Raw genomic sequence first — 17,063 nt, 5'->3', positions numbered from 1 at the left:
AATCCGACCAAAACGGCACTGCCCTCCCGTGAAGAGAGAGAGACTGAGGCTGGAGCCATGATACAAATGTACAACAACTTCGCAGTAGTTCTAATGGCTAATTTAGACAGTATACTCAGCGTAATACGTGGCTAATTGTTACTGCTAATTAATCTAGTACGACCAGAGATTATAAGTACTCATCCAGTCATCCTGTCTGCGTTAGGACAGCAAAACGGCTGAACAGGTTTGTTGTTCTGCTCTGGCAGCAGTAGCGCAGTACCAGTACAAAGTAGGAACCACTAGAAGGGCTTGTCTTTTCCCTTGGGTCCAATGGAAAATGGAAACTGTGGGCGTAACCAGCGGGTGATTCTACAGTGTATGTATGTACGTGTGGCAGAGCCGTACGTAGCAGGTGGCCTGCGTGCAAATCCTGCTCGTGCCATCATCGGGCAAAGAGGGTCAAATCGCTCCACGCGTGTCGATCTGTGGAAGTGTGGAACGTGCAAGCATTCGATGGCCCCTGGTGGATCTGTGGAAGTGTGGAACTTGGACAGTTTCGCTGAAATGGGAAAGGAAAGAGCATTTGCGTCTTGGATTCTCCTCGTCGGCCTCTTTCAACTGCCGTAGCCCGTGGAGGAAGAGTAGAGTGGCAGCCGAAAGCCCGTAGCCGACGAGTTTTTGTTGTGGGCTACAAGCCTTTCGCGTCTTGGGCCCAACACTGTCCAACTGGGCTGGTTTGCTCATTTGCGCATGTTCTAGTACTGTGTTTGTGTGTGTGTGTGTGGATGGGCATCATCGTGTCAGTTTAGTTGAGACGGTTTGCGGATTTGCCACGCGATGTTTTAGCACAAAGCTGCCGACCAAATTTGCCATGCTATTATACTACCGCGTTCTGCGGCCAAGTGCACTTCGATTCTTTCACAGCCCTATTTAATTCTTAGAAAACTTTAGTTTAAAATTCTATTAAATTTTATTTTCTATCCATTTTAGACCAAACACTTAAATTTTATAAGGAAAATATTTAGACCCATTACCACCCATAATTCTGTCTAGTTGAGACGGTTTCAGCTCTAGTCCAACTAATGGTTCCAGCCCATCTAAAATTGAAGTGGAAATGGTCAGGGTGATATGAAAAAAAAAAACTAGAAGCTACAATAGTTCCACCGCTCCTTAATATGTTTTTATGCACATTGTTAATACATGGCAAAATGTACAATTCATACACGTCCTCGTTCTCAATTTAGAGGCTATTTCATATATTTCTTTGATGAAATAAAGGCATTTCGTTCGCTACCCTATCAAAATGTATTCACCTAAAGTTTTGGTACAGCGATACACGAAAAACTCCGTTATAATTCTGACATTACTCGTGCATTTATGTGTTGTCAGAATAATGTGACACTAAACAAAAGCTACCAAACCTATACTCATCAACTTTACCCTACCATTATCCTGGCAGTCCTATATCAAACAAAAATGCTCGCATGTACTCCACTGTTTTTTTTCCTACATGAACCTTGTTAACTGTTAAGTGGACGAACAATATAATATACCAAACGTAGCAACTCATAAGAACATTTACACCGGTGCAAGTGTACAGCAGCTTAAGCAATGGGAGTGAAATTCGTGCAAGTAGGTCCAGCACAATATTGCCAGATCAACCTCCTCCCCTATCCCGATCCTTTTTGTGCTTGTCCTCCACCTGCGCGCAGTGCGTGATTACTCGGCTAGCTTGCATTGACAACGACACCAATCGGACCAATCCACCAACCTCTTGTTGCCCTATCAATCGGTCCGTCCGCGTCAGAGTCAGACCACTGCACTCTGTACAGCCTTGCAAACTGATAAGTGTACTACAAACAAAACAAGTGTATGCGTCTCCTGCGTCAGTTTACGCATTTAGAATACTGGGAGTTCCAGAACTCCTACTTTTTATTCGCTCGTCCCTTTCGCGTTATGTAATCCATGAGGTCATCCGTCACTTGGTGGTTAGCTGCTAGCTGCAAGAACTAGAGCCAACCTAATAATATAGTCAATAAATTGGTTATAAAAGTTTTTATAGTTTTCTTTTAGCTCACTTATATAGTAGTTAGCTCTTTATCATTAATATAGGACCCACATGTTACTCTTACCGAGTTTCTTGATTCTTGTGCCGGAACTGGCTATAAGCTTACAACCTACTTACACTCTCTCTCATCCCCTCTCTCCTTCACATAAGCAATTAGCCAACTTATTTTATGCTATTATACTTGCTCTTAGCTCAACCTCCTCGCAGCTTGATCTGTGATTTGTCAGATGCTTACTGAGTACTGACACTGCAGAGCAGCAATAAGCAGCGCTTCAGCTGAACCCATGTTTGGAACTTCAGATTCAGAACTTCAGACGGCGGTTTCTTGTGCTGAGAGATCTTCCAAAATTCTCCCCGTGTATTAGTGCCTGACAAATTCTAAAGAAATTGGTATCTGAACAAATTCTGAAGAAAAATTGGTATCTGAAAACATCGAGTATAACTTATAAGCACGTTTAGACCGCTAGATTAGCGTATCCGCTGATCCAAAGTGCGGAAACTCTCTCCCCTATCTCCTCCTCCTCCTCGGCTCCTCGCCCGCCGCGAGCGAAACCACGGCGCCGACGGCCTCGTGGACCTCGCCACCTCATCGCTGCCGTCGTCTCCTCCTCCTCCTTGACCTGACCCTCTCCGCATTTCTTTATTCCGGCGCGTGTCAATCACCGCGAGGTCCGCCGCCGTTAACACCCAAGCCCCTCCCCTCCCCGCGGTCGATTCCCCGTCTTGATTTCTTCCGCCCTTCGTTCCCACTCGCGCGCGTACATCCACCTTATTATATAGCCCGCGGGCGGGGGCGAGCCGATGGTGCCGCTGCTTCGTTCGTGCCGCCGCCTGATCCCACACCTATCTGCCGCCGCCGCCGTCGCCGCGCCGTCGTCGTCGTGTGCAAGGCCGATCTCGCGGAGCCTAAGGCTGCTGCCGGTGGTGCTCGCAATGGCGGCGTACAGCAGCGGCTCCGGTGCGGAAAGGAGGAGGCTGCTGTTCAGGCAGCTGTTCGAGAAGGAGAGCTCCACGTACACCTACCTCCTCGCCGACGTCGGGGACCCCGAGAAGCCCGCCGTGGTGAGTCGATGCTCTTGAGCTGGACTGGGTATGTTTGTTGCTGTTGGTTGCTCTGGATGTCGATTGGGTAAAGGGGTAGCCTCTTTGTGGATAACGGATTGCTCTATCAGTAGCTAGTGCAGAATGTATGACTGTAGGTAAAAACATAAGTAGCAAAACATAATACTCCAAATAGGTATAAGATTGGAATAACTGATTGTCTGTGAATTGTGGAACCCCCAACTGATCTGTGGTGAGAAAGATCATCTTGTTGTGTTTGTCAGATGGTATGGAGTACATTGCAATCAGTGTCTGTAATTATAAGTATCCAGTTCAGGAGGTGCATTTACAAGCTACAAAAGATAATCGAATTATTCGTTATCATTCTGATGGAGATTCAAGTTGCCCTGGTCTTCACATTACATTACATTAATATGCAATTTCACTGCTTTCTTCAAGAATCCCAAATTTCATATTTCATTGATAAAAAAAAAACTCAATCAATCTCCCCGGTTTTGCTAAAGTACCTTTAAGCTATGTGGTGTCTTAATTATTGTATTGATTGAACAAAAATGGAAAAAAAGAACTTTTCCCTATATATGTGACAAACCAGGCTAGTGCAATAAGTACTTAACTAGATAAGAATAATTTATTGATGCTATTGTTGCAGATTTGATGTTTAGGTTTAGTTTCTTCCATTTCATCAATCTCCTCCCTAACCTCCTTGGTTTCGTGTTATCAGTTGATTGACCCTGTGGACAGAACAGTTGATAGAGATCTCAATCTAATCAAGGAGTTGGGCTTGAAGCTAGTCTATGCTATGAATACTCATGTGCATGCTGATCATGTCACTGGAACAGGATTAATAAAGGTAGATAGTTCCAACTTCTGAACTTCTCGAGATGCTTTTGATATACTTTCTTTTCATAGTTTTGATATCTTGTTCTCTTTGTTAATACATGTTCATATGATGAATGTACTTGCAGACTAAGTTACCTGGAGTAAAGTCCGTAATTGCAAAATCTAGCAAAGCAAAAGCAGACCATTTTATTGAGCATGGGGACAAAATATACTTCGGTAACCTCTTCCTCGAGGTATAATCCCATTTTAGTTAGCTAGTTGGCTATGTATTGCTTCTCCCTGTCTGGATTTTCATGCTTTATCAGCAGTTTGGTTGACTGTATGCATCTTTGTTCAATCTGTCTTGTAATATTGGGGATATGATGAATTTTCTGACATCAGAAATGGCAAAATTGTCTTTTTAGGTACGGTCTACTCCTGGCCATACTGCTGGCTGTGTGACTTATGTAACAGGTGATGGTGATGATCAACCTTCACCAAGAATGGCTTTTACTGGTGATGCTTTACTTATACGTGCATGTGGAAGGACAGACTTTCAGGTAATTTTAAGCAGTAAGCACTGCCACTTATCTGTAGCCTAGCGACCAGGAATTGTTCTGTTTGAAGATATTGTGGCTAATTGTTAGGGACTGAATGTATATTTTCATGATCTAGAGAAATTATGTTTGAACATAAATTGTTTTTTTTTGTTTTCTGGTATTACAGGGAGGAAGTTCTGATGAGTTGTACGAATCAGTGCATTCGCAGGCAAGTAGACATTTCCCCGTTTTTAAGACTAAGCACACATCAGCTCGTAGAATAGCATACTTCTTTTTTTAGGTAATCATACATAATATTTTGAGACTAAGCACACATTGTTGTACATAATATAAAGGGTACTTGGCTGACTTTTCTATTCTTATCAGATTTTTACATTGCCAAAGGATACCCTGCTTTATCCTGGCCATGACTACAAAGGATTCACAGTAAGTGTTCATTTTCTAAAAGCTTAGCAATCAAGGAGGGTACCAGGCACTTGACTTGTTTTATTTTGTAGGTAAGTACTGTTGAAGAGGAGGTTGCCTATAATGCTCGACTAACCAAGGATAAGGTACTTTCTGCTTTGGCTCGAATTCTTCATACCCGTCTAACTAATAAAGTATTTTTTCTGACATTAATTTATTTGTTATATTTATAGGAAACATTCAAGACAATAATGGACAGTAAGTTTCTGAGTCTTAACAATGGATATGTACCTTTTCTCTGCACATTAATTTATGAATACCTATTTTCATTCTACTTATACCCGCATAGGCACTTACAATATCAACATTACTTCTGCTTTTTGTATACTGAACAAGATATCTGATTTGTTTACTCTGTCATTGAGCAGACTTGAACTTGGCCTATCCAAAGATGATCGATGTAGCTGTACCTGCGAATTTGGTCTGCGGTATTCAGGATCCTCCACCATCCTCGGTCTGAGCTGTTCCAGCTGAAGCTTTCAAAGGTGCTGGTGGCTGTTGTGAACTCACGGTCAACTCAAGAAAGCTCGGAGCCATGTTGTACATTAAATAAGTAATCTGTTCGTAACTTGTAAGGCACCACCTGGGAGCATTTCAGTTTGATGAGATCAATGATGATAATAAACAGAGGCCACTTTGCCTCTTGTCTTGTGTTATATCTCTTGTCTTGTGTTATACTGTACAAAGTTCTCATCGAAAGTCAGCTGCGGCATCATTCTCAAAGTTATTCTGTAGGATAATACGCACCACATATGAAAGACTTCGCGGCTTGAAAAGAAATTTGTAGTATATTTTCTTCCTTGAGCAAGCACCAGAAGTCTTCAACTTGCTAAAGCGCTTATTGTTTTCTTCCTCGTATTATTTGTTGTGCTGACGAATTTGTCTTTGTTTATCATTACTTGAGTTATACGGCTTACAAGCCGAGAAAAGGTTGAGCTACGGCTCACAAGCCGAGAAAATAAACAAAAAAAAGTTATTTTAAAGTAAAGGCTTTTATATTTCTACTCTCAGCAATCCAGAATTTAAGCCGGAAAAATTGAAAGCGAAGAATAATTATAAATTACTTCTAAAATTTAAATTTGGCTATGGTTTAGGAGAGAATCTACTGTATGCCATCAAGTTTGTGCTAGTTCAATAATTTAGCAATTACATTGTCACTTTATATAATATATCGCAGACTTTACAAACTGTTCTACATGCACCACTTAGGTGTTTCTTTTCCCCAAAATACCAAAAATATCCTTATATACATATGAGTTAAAATTGATTAGCCTAGATAGAAATTTCAAAAAGTTATGAATGCTAGCGTGTAGCCCCTTTGCACGAAATTGAAGTTTCTATACATTTCAATATTTTTTTATTTTTGAAAAATATAATTTTGTATGGTATCAAAGAGGAATCACTTACACAAAAGATAATAAAAGAATATACTTTATGTAGCACACGAAAGATGATTTATATTAACAATGACAATTAAAAAATATTCTATGCAGCATATAATAGATAAATTATATTTTATAAAAAAATGTCATTGAAAAAACATGAAACTTATCCACAAACTTTTATATTGTGTAAGAAGGCTACACAAAATATTATTATTTAAACAATTGTTAACCGTGTATATCTATAAGGGCATTTTGTGTGTTTTTGAAAAAAAACAGACAAATGGTATAAATGGTGTAAGAGCATGCCTAATAAATCATCTAAATTTAACCATCGATATCTATACTTAAATGACCATCTACAAAAGATTTCTCCCTCTATCTATTTGTACTCCAGCAGATCATTCATATTACATCCTCTGTATCACAACTAACTATATTTTATTAATATATATTAAATATCAATTTCCCATTAAGTATACACTATTTAAGAAAGTCTTGCATCTCCATTTAGAGTAAGAAGGCCCATGTATGAACGATGGCTAAAAAATAGATGATGTCTTGGAGAATTGTTGCATCATAGTTTTTACTATTTATCCTCTATTTTTTATTTTTTAAATCAAGTATGAGATGGATGAGTTGCTTGACATGCTCTAAGTGACAAATCTTTAGACAAAACTAAACCCACTGGCATGCGATAAATCTTTGAACAAAACCAAACTCACTAGCATAGAGTAGATTCTTTCAAGGTTTAGAGGTCTGGAGCTTGACACTTGTGGCTTCACCGGAAGAGAAAGTGCGTGTGAGAATGTTGCAACTATTTTTGTACTTTTAAAGCTTATTGGCTCTTTCTATTTCTTTTGATTATACTTATAATTCAAATTTTACATATTAACTTTTAATTTAGAGTAGATTTTAGGATTTTTTATCGTAGTTTATTCTTCAGACTTGATTTTTGGATTACTAAGAACACATATAAAATTTTTATTCATAAATTATTTTTAACTTACAAATATTCCGTTTGACTTTATCCTTAAATAATCCAAACAATTATAAGTTCAGTGATCTCGAACACGCCAGACTTGATAGGGCCCGAAACACGTTTTTTTTTTCCTTCTCGTTTTGTCTACGCCTTTAACCAGCGGCTTTGCAGGGGATAAGAAAATCATTTCCACATGCCATGGCATGTATTTTGAGCAAGTTAAAATAAGGGGAAAAAAACCCCACTAATTTGTCACTTCAGCTATCGCCAGGAAGTAACCAGAAACAGTTGTGGAAAACGGCCGACTCGGCCGTTTAATCGGTGACGGTAGTAAAACCGTCCCGTATCGATGATATTGGTCATCATTTTACGTTTATACGTTTATGAACGTTAAATTTTCGTATTTAGCGATTAATTATCCGTTTTTCCGTTTAATCGTCCGCATAATCCATATAAATAGAAAAATCTACCGCCACAGTAGCTAACCAATCTAGACTCTATACATTTTATTTTAGTATGTTTGACATTTCTATCATTGACAACTAATTATACTTATATTTGCGCCTATGTTTACTACCATTTATATTTTATTATATTTTTTTACAATTTATAATAAAAATAAACTAAAAATATTACTATTTGGAATGAAATTCTAGCCTTTACACGGCATGATTATTTTTATGATTGCTCAAATTAATAATGGTATAAATACATCTATTTTATATGATCTTAGATATTTAAATATCCCCAAAAGAAAGAGTAATACTAATGTATACATATATTAATATAAACGTTATATTTTCGTATAATTCTGATTAATCGTCCGTATTTCAATTAATCATTTGACGGTTCCATCTCCGTCCGACATCGTATTCCATTTTCCACAGCATTGCCAAACCAGCACATTTGTTGTTTGTTTGTGAAACAGTTGCAACTACAAATGACCGTTCTAATCACCTGTTGTTACCGCTGACTAAGCGCGTTTAGCTGTAAAATTTGATGGCAATTTCACAGACCATACAGGCGGGAGCCCCACGTTTTTTTCCCCAATTTTTTTTAAAGCTAAATATAAGTATATCTATCAGTGTCGTAACAGAGAACCCCAAAAAATCATTCCAGTCTCTCTCGTCTCTCCGGGAAGAAATTACCCGCGTCGCGGTGGCCGCCTCAAAATCCCAGACGAGACGCACGAGCAAACCTTCCCCCACCGCGCTATGGCCGGCGAGATGCCTGACGCCGACGGCAAGCCCAGCTCCGCCTCATCGGGGTTCCCGCCGTCGGCGCCGCCACAACCGCCGCAGCACCAGTACGGCACCTTCGGGGCCCCGCCACCCGCCACAGGCGAGCTGCCGCAGCCGGCGGTCGGGTTCCCCCAGCCGGCCCCGCCACCTGGGTTCCGGCACTACCCGCCGCCGCCACCGGCGTCCTACGCGGTCTACCCTCCTCCGCAGACGTACACGGCCGCCGCGCCGTACTACGCCCAGGGCTACCAGGCCGTGCAAGGTAAGGGAAACCCTAGTACGAAGTTCGATTGTGTGGTACGCCTCGGATCGCCGTCCCGTAGGATGGATCCGTTTTCCATGGGAACTAGGAAGCATTTTTAGTGAATTCGTCTTGTTCGGTTGATTTAGTGCTTATCTCCCTGCTTTTGAAGATTTTTTCTTTTGTTTTTTGTAGAACTAGTTACTGCTTCCATCCCACAACATAAGATATTTTGGCAATGCAAATGCATAGCCAAAAGCCCTTGTTGTCGCGAAGCACTAACTAAATTAATTAAAAAAACTATTTAATTAGATCGATCCTTGAAATTGTTATGGTTAGCATGTATATGCTCACCTTGTCACATGGGCTACCAGATCATGTTAGCATCTGTTGAAACTCGAAATTATTTCGGTTTCTGAAATGCAGTATATCAGAAGATGAATGTGGGTGTCTACCTTACATTGGTCCTCTATCGCCCATCCACTATCTGTGTAATCAAACTTGTAGTTCCTTTACTATTTCATTTCATTAGTGAGATGCTAGTAGTGTTATGGACTAAGAGAGGATAACTCATCTTTAATTGAGTGTATGCTCGAATTTTCAAGATTCACTTCTGAGCAGGCAGTTTGCTGGTGTGAAGAACATGGCACTGCCGTTTTGTGATCAAACTTCAAAGGTTCCATAGTCCTTTTGGTTGCATTATTTGGCCATGCCATTAGAAGTTGGTGATTTTCTGTTGTTCACTAGAACACACAAGTATAAAAAGTAAACAAATGGTCTAATCAAACTCTAGTTTCTGAAGGAGCTCTTTAGTGTTATTGTCTAACATGTGATATTCGTCTGAAACATAATTCTGCAGAATAATTCATCAGAGGAATACGTGATCTAAGAATACAATGTACTGCTTGAGTGAATCCAGTATTTTTATTTGAACAAGCTTATACCTTTTTTTTTCAAATTCCATTAGTATGAATTTGAATGCGAATTGGAATATCGTGGACTCGGTGACTCACCTTATTGATTATCATATCATGCTTACTGTTTCTTAGGTTACATTCCTGTTGTTGAAGGAAGGCCTGTGAGAATGCAACGCCTTCCATGCTGTGGCCTTGGCATGGGTTGGTTCCTGTATGTATCTCTGAACATTATCATCTTGCATTGCATTTCTGAACTTGAATCAGACTGAGAAAGTGCTCTTTCTACTGTTTGGGAAAGGTTTATTATTGGCTTCTTCCTTGCTGCCATTCCATGGTATGTTGGAGCTTTCGTTCTGATCTGCGTCCGAGTACATGATTACAGGGAGAAACCTGGATATGTTGCTTGTACTATTGCTGTAAGTCCTCAACACCACTGCAATACTTGGTAGTTTTTAAATTGCTATGGGCCATGATTGTTTGCTTTGTCAAAAATGTTGGTTAAAAACATGTTCAATGCTATGAGACTTAGACTGTGCCTTTGACCGTTAGTACAAGCACAAGCCACAAAGATGATAAACACGATGGTTGGCATAGGTGGATTTCAATGCATATAGATGCGTAGCTATATTTCATCTTTCTGGATGCTAAGGGGGTGTTCTTTATGGTAGATCACTTATAAGAATGAATTAAATATGATATGTTATAAAGCTAAAAATAGCCTTGAACAAGTTATCAAAGCAACACCGATGTAGAAAGTTTTTGGAGAAACCGTGCTTTTGTAAGCGTGGCAGTTTGGCATGAAATAATCTGCACACAATCCATTAACCATAATCTAAAAAGAGCGCGGCATAATTTTGGTTGAAAAAGAAATTTCCCTTACCTCTAATTTTGGGAGTTAATTATAGAACTGAAGTTCTCAAAAAGGAAAAAAAATTATAGGACTGAAGTTCATCATATATGTTAGTTTACCTCTGTTTGGGTTATAAGATGTTTTGGCTTTTCCTAGATTTTTATAGATACTAATAAATCTGGATATACACATAAAACAAATTACATATATTAGTTCATAGATGAATATAGGGAAAACCAAAACATCTTATAACCTAAAATGGAGGGAGTGGCATATTGCTCAACTAACAGTCACACACACTTTCTGCATAAAATTCGATATTTATTACATAAAATGTTAAGTAAAGCGGTTAATTGTGGTATCTACTAGGCAAGGAATTGCAACTTACCTCCATTCTTTATGATTGAAAGCAGAAAAATAATTTATCTAACTTTGCTCTGAAAATTTTGGTGCCACATGCAGGCTTTGCTTGCTGCCATTGCTGTTCTGCTTGGTCTCACGAAAGGAGAAGATATTTGGTGAACTGGTTTCGATCATCAGTGGTTTGCCTAATGTAAATGTCTGTTTGAATATCTTGTGAAATTCTGGGTTGTACATGCATACATAGAAATGATAGTGGGACGACGACGACGTATTCTCATATTTGGCTATGTATATTTGTAGTGTACAAAGGTGTTGATGTATTCATCATATTTATTATATTTAAATATCCATTTTTCTAACGCTGTCTCAGGTTGTAAGGTTTAGGTTCTCTGCACTAGGGTTGCAAATTTCGCCGTCAACTCGTCACTACAGATGTCGCCCATTGGGCCCTTTTGGGCTTCTCTGCTAGGTAACCGACCATTCCAGCCCAGCCCAGCCCAGTAACGGACCGTGTAAATTCGATCAGGGCTGGCATGTTATTCGGCCCACGGTAGCAATTAAAGTATGCGGAAATAAAATAAAACAGACTCAAACCGCTTCCGAAACAAGAAATTTGGAGACCTGAACGGATTCGCGGCTTCGACTCGGATCCGGAGCCTGAAGACCACACGAGGGGAAAACGCGCGCGCTCGATATTAAACCGTGCGAGACTCCCTCCTTTGTACGTTCGATCCCGTTCACGTAGTCGCGTCGCCCTTCCGAGTTGAGTTGCACTCCCAGTCTCCCACCCATATCGCTCGCTCGCGCCAATCCGCAGTCTCCATGGCCGCCGCCTCCCGCTCCCACCGCCGGTGCAGCGCGCCGCGCCGCAGGGACGACGAGATGGAGGTCCACCCTTCCGAGCAGGAGCTCGTCGAGACGTACCTCCGCCCCCGGGTCGTCTCCGGCGACAAGGGGTCGAGCGTGAGCGGGTTCGTCCACGAGGCCGACGTGTACTCCGCCGACCCCGCCGAGCTCACCAGGCGGTTCACGCCGGCGGTCGCGAGGAGCAACGGCGACGAGGCGTGGTACTTCTTCAGCGCCGTGAGGGGTCTCAAGGGAGGGCGCAGACGCAGGGCGCGGACGGTGGGCGACGGGGCCGGGTGGTGGCACTCGGAGGCCGGCGCCAGGCCCGTGCTCGGCGCCTCCGGCCGGATCCTAGGGCACCGGCAGAGCTTCTCGTTCATCACGAAGGACGATGACGGCAAGCGTGTCCGGTCGGGGTGGCTGATGGTGGAGTTCGGCGTCGACGACGACGAGGAGCTGGTCCTGAGCAAGGTCTACTTCAGCCCGCGCGGGCCCGTCGCCACGAAACCCAAGGCGGCGACGTCGTCATGCCACCACAAGAGGAAGCTTGGCACCGCCGACGCCTTACCGCCGCCGCCGCGCCAAAGACGCCACCGTGCCGCCCCCGCCCGCACGGACCCGGACGACGGCGAGGCGGAGTCGTCGTCCCACCCCATCGCCGAAAACGAGCCGGCGGCGGCGCCCGCGCCCGCGCCGCGCCAGGAAGCCGACGACGCCGACCGCGGGACCACGGCGTGGTGGCTGCGGACCGTCTTCGGCATAACCACCACCGTCACCGAGGCGGACTGCATTGAGCTGAACCCATGGCTGAAGGACATCCTGATGCCGTCCCCGCCTCGCTCGCCGCCTCCCCGGAGCCCGAGCCCGCGCCGGGAGCCGATCGACATGCCGGAGATCAGGGAGTTCTTCACGCGCGGACCGTACCGCGGCTCCCCTCCGCCGCGCCCGTACTACGACCCGCCACTGATGGCGCCCGTCGACGACGACAAGCAGCAGCAGCTCGCCAATCAGGACGCAGATTACAGCCACGTTCCGCGTCACGATTGGTTGACCCCCCGGCTTCAGTTCGATCTGCTCTATCGTGCGGTTTGATGTGGTATCGTTTCTGTGTAGTGTGATTAGCTGATTGATGAAAGGATAGTGCACAAAAATTACGGCTGCTACAAGCTATCTATAATCTACGTACGAAGTATATGGAAATGTCTTTCAATGTGAGATTCTTAATTAAACTCCCTCCAATTTTTTTTAACACGGTTGACTTTTTATCTACGTTTGACCCTACGTCTTATTCAAAAATTTATATAATTATTGATTATTTTATTACGATTTAATTTATCACTAAAATAAATTTAAATATGATTTATAATTTTATATATTTGGACAAAATTTTTAAAAAGACAAAGCGTCAAACGTAAATTTAAAAGGCAACACGATAAAAAAAAATATGGAGGGAGTACTACAGTCCAAAGTCTTTGCAAATGCACGGGCACGGGTATGCCAGCAATGTTTAGTCCTCGTAACACTTCCCAGTTTCCACCGTTGGATGTGATCCATGCTTATGTTCTGCGTGACTCAGGGGATTTTGGAACACAATGCACGGTGAAGTTTGCGGGTGAAGGATTTTTTGAACATTGATGCTCACAAAGTATTACATATACGGGGGTGCAGTTTCAGTATGATTTTTTCGTCTCTTTAAAAATGTGTTAGAAGAGCTACACTATAAAATCACTTCATTTTTTTAAGTAAAAACCTGCCAAACTTTCTGTGATCCTGTCCTCCAAAACATGACTAAGGCCGCGTTCGTATGAGGGTAGTTAAGTTAACTTAGAGGGGCGTGGAAAACGTAGTAGTAGATTAGTACATGAATAATTAATCATTAATTATTAAAATAAATATAAAATAGATTAATATGATTTTTTAAAACAACTTTTCTATAAAAATTTTTTGCAAAAAATACACCGTTTAGCAGTTCGGAAAGCGTGCGCGTGGAAAACGAAAGGGATAAATTAACTAGAGGGGAGAGCCGAACGCGGCCTAAGTGGCTGTTTGGATGCAGGGACTTTTTTAGTCCCTTGTCACATCGAATGTTTAGACATTAATTAGAAGTATTAAATATAAACTGATAACAAAATTAATTACATAAATAAATGCTATTTCATTAGACAAATTTTTTAAGCCTAATTAAGCCACGATTAACAAATGTTTACTGTAGCATCACATTTACTAATCATGTACTAATTAGGGTCAATAGATTCGTCTCGCAATATAGTCCAGAGTATGAAGTGAGTTTTATTAATAGTCACATTTAATACTTCTAATTAGTATCCAAATATTCGATGGGACAGGGACTTAAAAAAAGTCCCTGGGATCCAAACAGGGTCTAAGAGCAAGTTCAATAGTATAGCCAAATACTAGCTCCAATTCATCTATAGTCAATCTAATATCCAATTCATACAATAGTTACCTATAAAACATCAATATATGGTCCCACATTCATACACACATTTTGTCTTACAGTCCGTGTGCAGCTGGCTACAAATTAATAGCCCATATTTCTTCTCTCTTCTCTTATCTATTTAAAATATGCTTATAGCTGACTTAGCCTACTGTTGTACCTGCTCTAATAGTTTTCTTCAATGTTTGTCTGAAAAAAACAAAGCCCAAGTACTAGTTGTAACGAAAGCCCATCTACACGAACCAGGCCCACTAGGGTTCACCTCCAAAGCGCCACCTATAAACGCTCCTCCCCATCACGCCGTCGCCGCCTTCGCCTTCGCCCGCCGCCTTCCCCTGCGCTCTCCGCATCCGCCGTAGGATAGGCTAGGCTAGGCTAGGGTTCCGACGAGCTTGCGGAAATGGTGGCCTTCAGGGTAAGCCCAGGCTCGCGCCGTTGCTTCGGTGTAGGCGGCCCGTCTCCGTGCGTTTGGTTGATCTGTTCGTCTCTTCCCCGTGTGTGCTGCAGTTCCATCAGTACCAGGTGGTGGGGCGCGCGCTGCCGACCCCCGGCGACGAGCACCCCAAGATCTACCGGATGAAGCTCTGGGCCACCAACGAGGTCCGCGCCAAGAGCAAGTTCTGGTGAGCAGCCGTCCCAGTTGTTTATTGCGACATTTTTGAGGGAATTTTTTTTTCTCGTGAGGTAGGTTTGCTAATGGATGGCATTGCGGTCGTGCAGGTACTTCCTGAGGAAGCTGAAGAAGGTGAAGAAGAGCAACGGGCAGATGCTCGCCATCAACGAGGTACTCGAATTCTTTTTTTCGTACGCGCTGGACATGTAACTTTGTGGCCTCTGATTGCTCCTAACAACTGCAACCTAGGAAGAACTGTTAGATATTAGTTATATGATTGCTCTAATACGTGACACCAAACCCACGTGATTTGAGGATAATGGGTAGCACAGAACGCTACTTCTGTCTTCTTCCTGTCAATTACCGTCCTTCTCCCAGCTGGCAACGTTTCGAGCCTGCCAGTGGTGAGGGCGATGTCAGCAACAATGCCTTGTCGACAGACACAAGACAAGATAGGAGATGATAGGAGGCTGGAGCGCTCCACTGCTCTGTGTGGTGCCTGAATTCAGAACTGGTCAAATGGAGACCAATCCAGCTCTTCATATGCATGGAAGGTTTGGGCGTCAGGTTCGAGCCTTCCACTGCTGCTGCCACTGTCGGCACCTGCTGTTGCACATAAGATGGTACAGTTCCAACTGCTTCATGTTTGTTGCACACAAACTCCAGTTGCGCTGCTGCTTGACATCCGAGCTCAACACTTCTGACAACCTAGTGATTAACTGTGCCACTACTTGGGCTCAAAACAAACTCTGCTATGCTGTCGCGGTATTGAGCCTTGCTAGTGCACAAGTTCAATTGAACCTCCCTAGCCCAGGAGTTGTACTTGGGCGACTGCTGCCATGGACAAATCTGCGTGATGGAGCAGATTTCCAAGGGGAAATTTCTATGGAAGAAGGAAGGATGGGGCTTAGGTCCACTTGTCAGTGGTTGGGAGTTACACAAATGGGTTCTGTTCAGTATTTTTCCCAGCATGGTGGTTTCTGAAATAAAATACAAAACCTGTGGTTTTCTGATACTCACACCCCAAAACATGTAGTTCTGTGAAATTTGCTATTTTTTCAAACTTGTGTTAGGGTGATATGTATATATCAGTGGTGTTTCAATAAAAACTTTGTGCATTTCAAATATCACCACTTTAACTATTATGTGTGATTTGCATGTACTGACTGTGGTATCAATTTTACATCTGCCATAGTAGTGTTCCTCGTTACGTTGAGAGCTTGCTGCATGCCAGTTTTGCTTTTAAAATTGCTTTATACTAGCAATTTCACTAGTCTTCCTCATGACATTGTAGGGGGTTAAGACTATTTTATTATCTGTAATGCCTGACTTTACATTTTTAGAAGACATTGATTGTTTATAGACATCTTTAAACTGTGAAAACAAAATTCAAAAAGCAGATTTGTAATTTTATTTGAATTCATATAATAATTTCGTTTTGATATATCGTGATGATTGGGTGACCTTGCTGGGAATTTTGGATGGTTATGGTGAATTATTTTTGGAGATACTAGAGCTGTACACTGGTTCACATTTTACTTCCAGTATGATTTCACATGTTGCACAGACAATATTTTATTCTCTCCCTTACAATTTTTGCCATGTCAGATCTTTGAGCGTAACCCAACCACGATCAAGAACTATGGTATCTGGCTGCGTTACCAGAGCAGAACCGGCTACCACAACATGTACAAGGAGTACCGTGACACCACATTGAATGGTGCCGTGGAACAGATGTACACTGAGATGGCTTCTCGCCACCGTGTGAGATTCCCTTGCATTCAGATCATCAAGACCGCAACGGTCCACTTCAAGCTCTGCAAGAGAGACAACACCAAGCAGTTCCACAACGCAAGCATCAAGTTCCCCCTAGTGTACCGCAAGGTCAGGCCACCAACCAGGAAGCTGAAGACCACGTTCAAGGCGTCGAGGCCAAACTTGTTCATGTGATTGGTCCATAGTGATGTGGTCTTTGTTTGGTAGTATAAGAGTTTGAAAAGGTTTCCGTTTGCTGGAAGTTTTGATGCGCTAAGAATTTGAGCAGTTTGACACTTATTTATCGTTTGGAACATATGCTTGGCCAAACTTCTGCGTATGGCGTTATTAGTAATGAGCAGACTGAAGTCTTGGTATTCGATATGGATAATCTGCTTGAATTGATTGTGTTGTCGCTTGACGCATTTGGTTCTCCCCATTGATGGTGAAATGCCGAACGAT

The 17,063-nt window shown here is 42.4% G+C and overlaps 4 protein-coding genes across 4 annotated transcripts; all 4 read left to right on the top strand.

Annotated features, from left to right (window-relative positions):
* Positions 1 to 2,541: 2,541 nt before the first annotated feature.
* Positions 2,542 to 5,612, top strand: LOC102722159 (persulfide dioxygenase ETHE1 homolog, mitochondrial). Its single transcript, XM_006644427.3, has 9 exons — positions 2,542 to 3,112; positions 3,834 to 3,962; positions 4,078 to 4,185; positions 4,357 to 4,491; positions 4,658 to 4,699; positions 4,858 to 4,917; positions 4,989 to 5,042; positions 5,130 to 5,154; positions 5,325 to 5,612. Exons 1-9 carry the CDS (start codon positions 2,852 to 2,854, stop codon positions 5,414 to 5,416), a joined length of 906 nt encoding a protein of 301 aa, XP_006644490.1. The 5' UTR covers positions 2,542 to 2,851; the 3' UTR covers positions 5,417 to 5,612.
* Positions 5,613 to 8,260: 2,648 nt separating this feature from the next.
* Positions 8,261 to 11,292, top strand: LOC102721877 (60S ribosomal protein L18a-like protein). Its single transcript, XM_006644426.3, has 5 exons — positions 8,261 to 8,266; positions 8,406 to 8,823; positions 9,852 to 9,930; positions 10,018 to 10,135; positions 11,032 to 11,292. Exons 1-5 carry the CDS (start codon positions 8,261 to 8,263, stop codon positions 11,089 to 11,091), a joined length of 681 nt encoding a protein of 226 aa, XP_006644489.2. The 3' UTR covers positions 11,092 to 11,292.
* Positions 11,293 to 11,754: 462 nt separating this feature from the next.
* On the top strand, positions 11,755 to 12,900 carry LOC121054983 (NAC domain-containing protein 96-like). Its single transcript, XM_040526304.1, has 3 exons — positions 11,755 to 12,249; positions 12,592 to 12,807; positions 12,892 to 12,900. Exons 1-3 carry the CDS (start codon positions 11,755 to 11,757, stop codon positions 12,898 to 12,900), a joined length of 720 nt encoding a protein of 239 aa, XP_040382238.1.
* A 1,608-nt stretch (positions 12,901 to 14,508) lies between these two features.
* LOC102721594 (60S ribosomal protein L18a-like) lies at positions 14,509 to 17,012 on the top strand. The gene is made up of 4 exons (XM_006644425.2): positions 14,509 to 14,648; positions 14,741 to 14,856; positions 14,954 to 15,017; positions 16,455 to 17,012. The coding sequence occupies exons 1-4, from the start codon at positions 14,634 to 14,636 to the stop codon at positions 16,794 to 16,796; spliced, it is 537 nt and encodes a 178-aa protein (XP_006644488.1). The 5' UTR covers positions 14,509 to 14,633; the 3' UTR covers positions 16,797 to 17,012.
* The last annotated feature ends 51 nt before the right edge of the window (positions 17,013 to 17,063 follow it).

Source organism: Oryza brachyantha, chromosome 1, assembly GCF_000231095.2.
Source record: "Oryza brachyantha chromosome 1, ObraRS2, whole genome shotgun sequence".
Taxonomy (NCBI): Eukaryota; Viridiplantae; Streptophyta; class Magnoliopsida; order Poales; family Poaceae; genus Oryza; species Oryza brachyantha.
Note: the sequence above shows the minus strand (reverse complement) of the source record. Positions and strands in the feature narration are given on the sequence as shown.

Coding starts and splice junctions, on each gene's coding strand:
- LOC102722159 (XM_006644427.3), top strand. CDS start 2,852: ATGGTGCCGCTGCTTCGTTCGTGCCGCCGCCTGATCCCACACCTATCT. Junction 3,113..3,833: donor ACCCCGAGAAGCCCGCCGTG/GTGAGTCGATGC, acceptor TCGTGTTATCAG/TTGATTGACCCTGTGGACAG. Junction 4,918..4,988: donor ATGACTACAAAGGATTCACA/GTAAGTGTTCAT, acceptor TTTATTTTGTAG/GTAAGTACTGTTGAAGAGGA.
- LOC102721877 (XM_006644426.3), top strand. Junction 8,824..9,851: donor GGGCTACCAGGCCGTGCAAG/GTAAGGGAAACC, acceptor ACTGTTTCTTAG/GTTACATTCCTGTTGTTGAA. Junction 10,136..11,031: donor ATGTTGCTTGTACTATTGCT/GTAAGTCCTCAA, acceptor TGCCACATGCAG/GCTTTGCTTGCTGCCATTGC.
- LOC121054983 (XM_040526304.1), top strand. CDS start 11,755: ATGGCCGCCGCCTCCCGCTCCCACCGCCGGTGCAGCGCGCCGCGCCGC. Junction 12,250..12,591: donor AGGAGCTGGTCCTGAGCAAG/GTCTACTTCAGC, acceptor CCATGGCTGAAG/GACATCCTGATGCCGTCCCC.
- LOC102721594 (XM_006644425.2), top strand. Junction 14,857..14,953: donor CGCGCCAAGAGCAAGTTCTG/GTGAGCAGCCGT, acceptor GCGGTCGTGCAG/GTACTTCCTGAGGAAGCTGA. Junction 15,018..16,454: donor AGATGCTCGCCATCAACGAG/GTACTCGAATTC, acceptor TTGCCATGTCAG/ATCTTTGAGCGTAACCCAAC.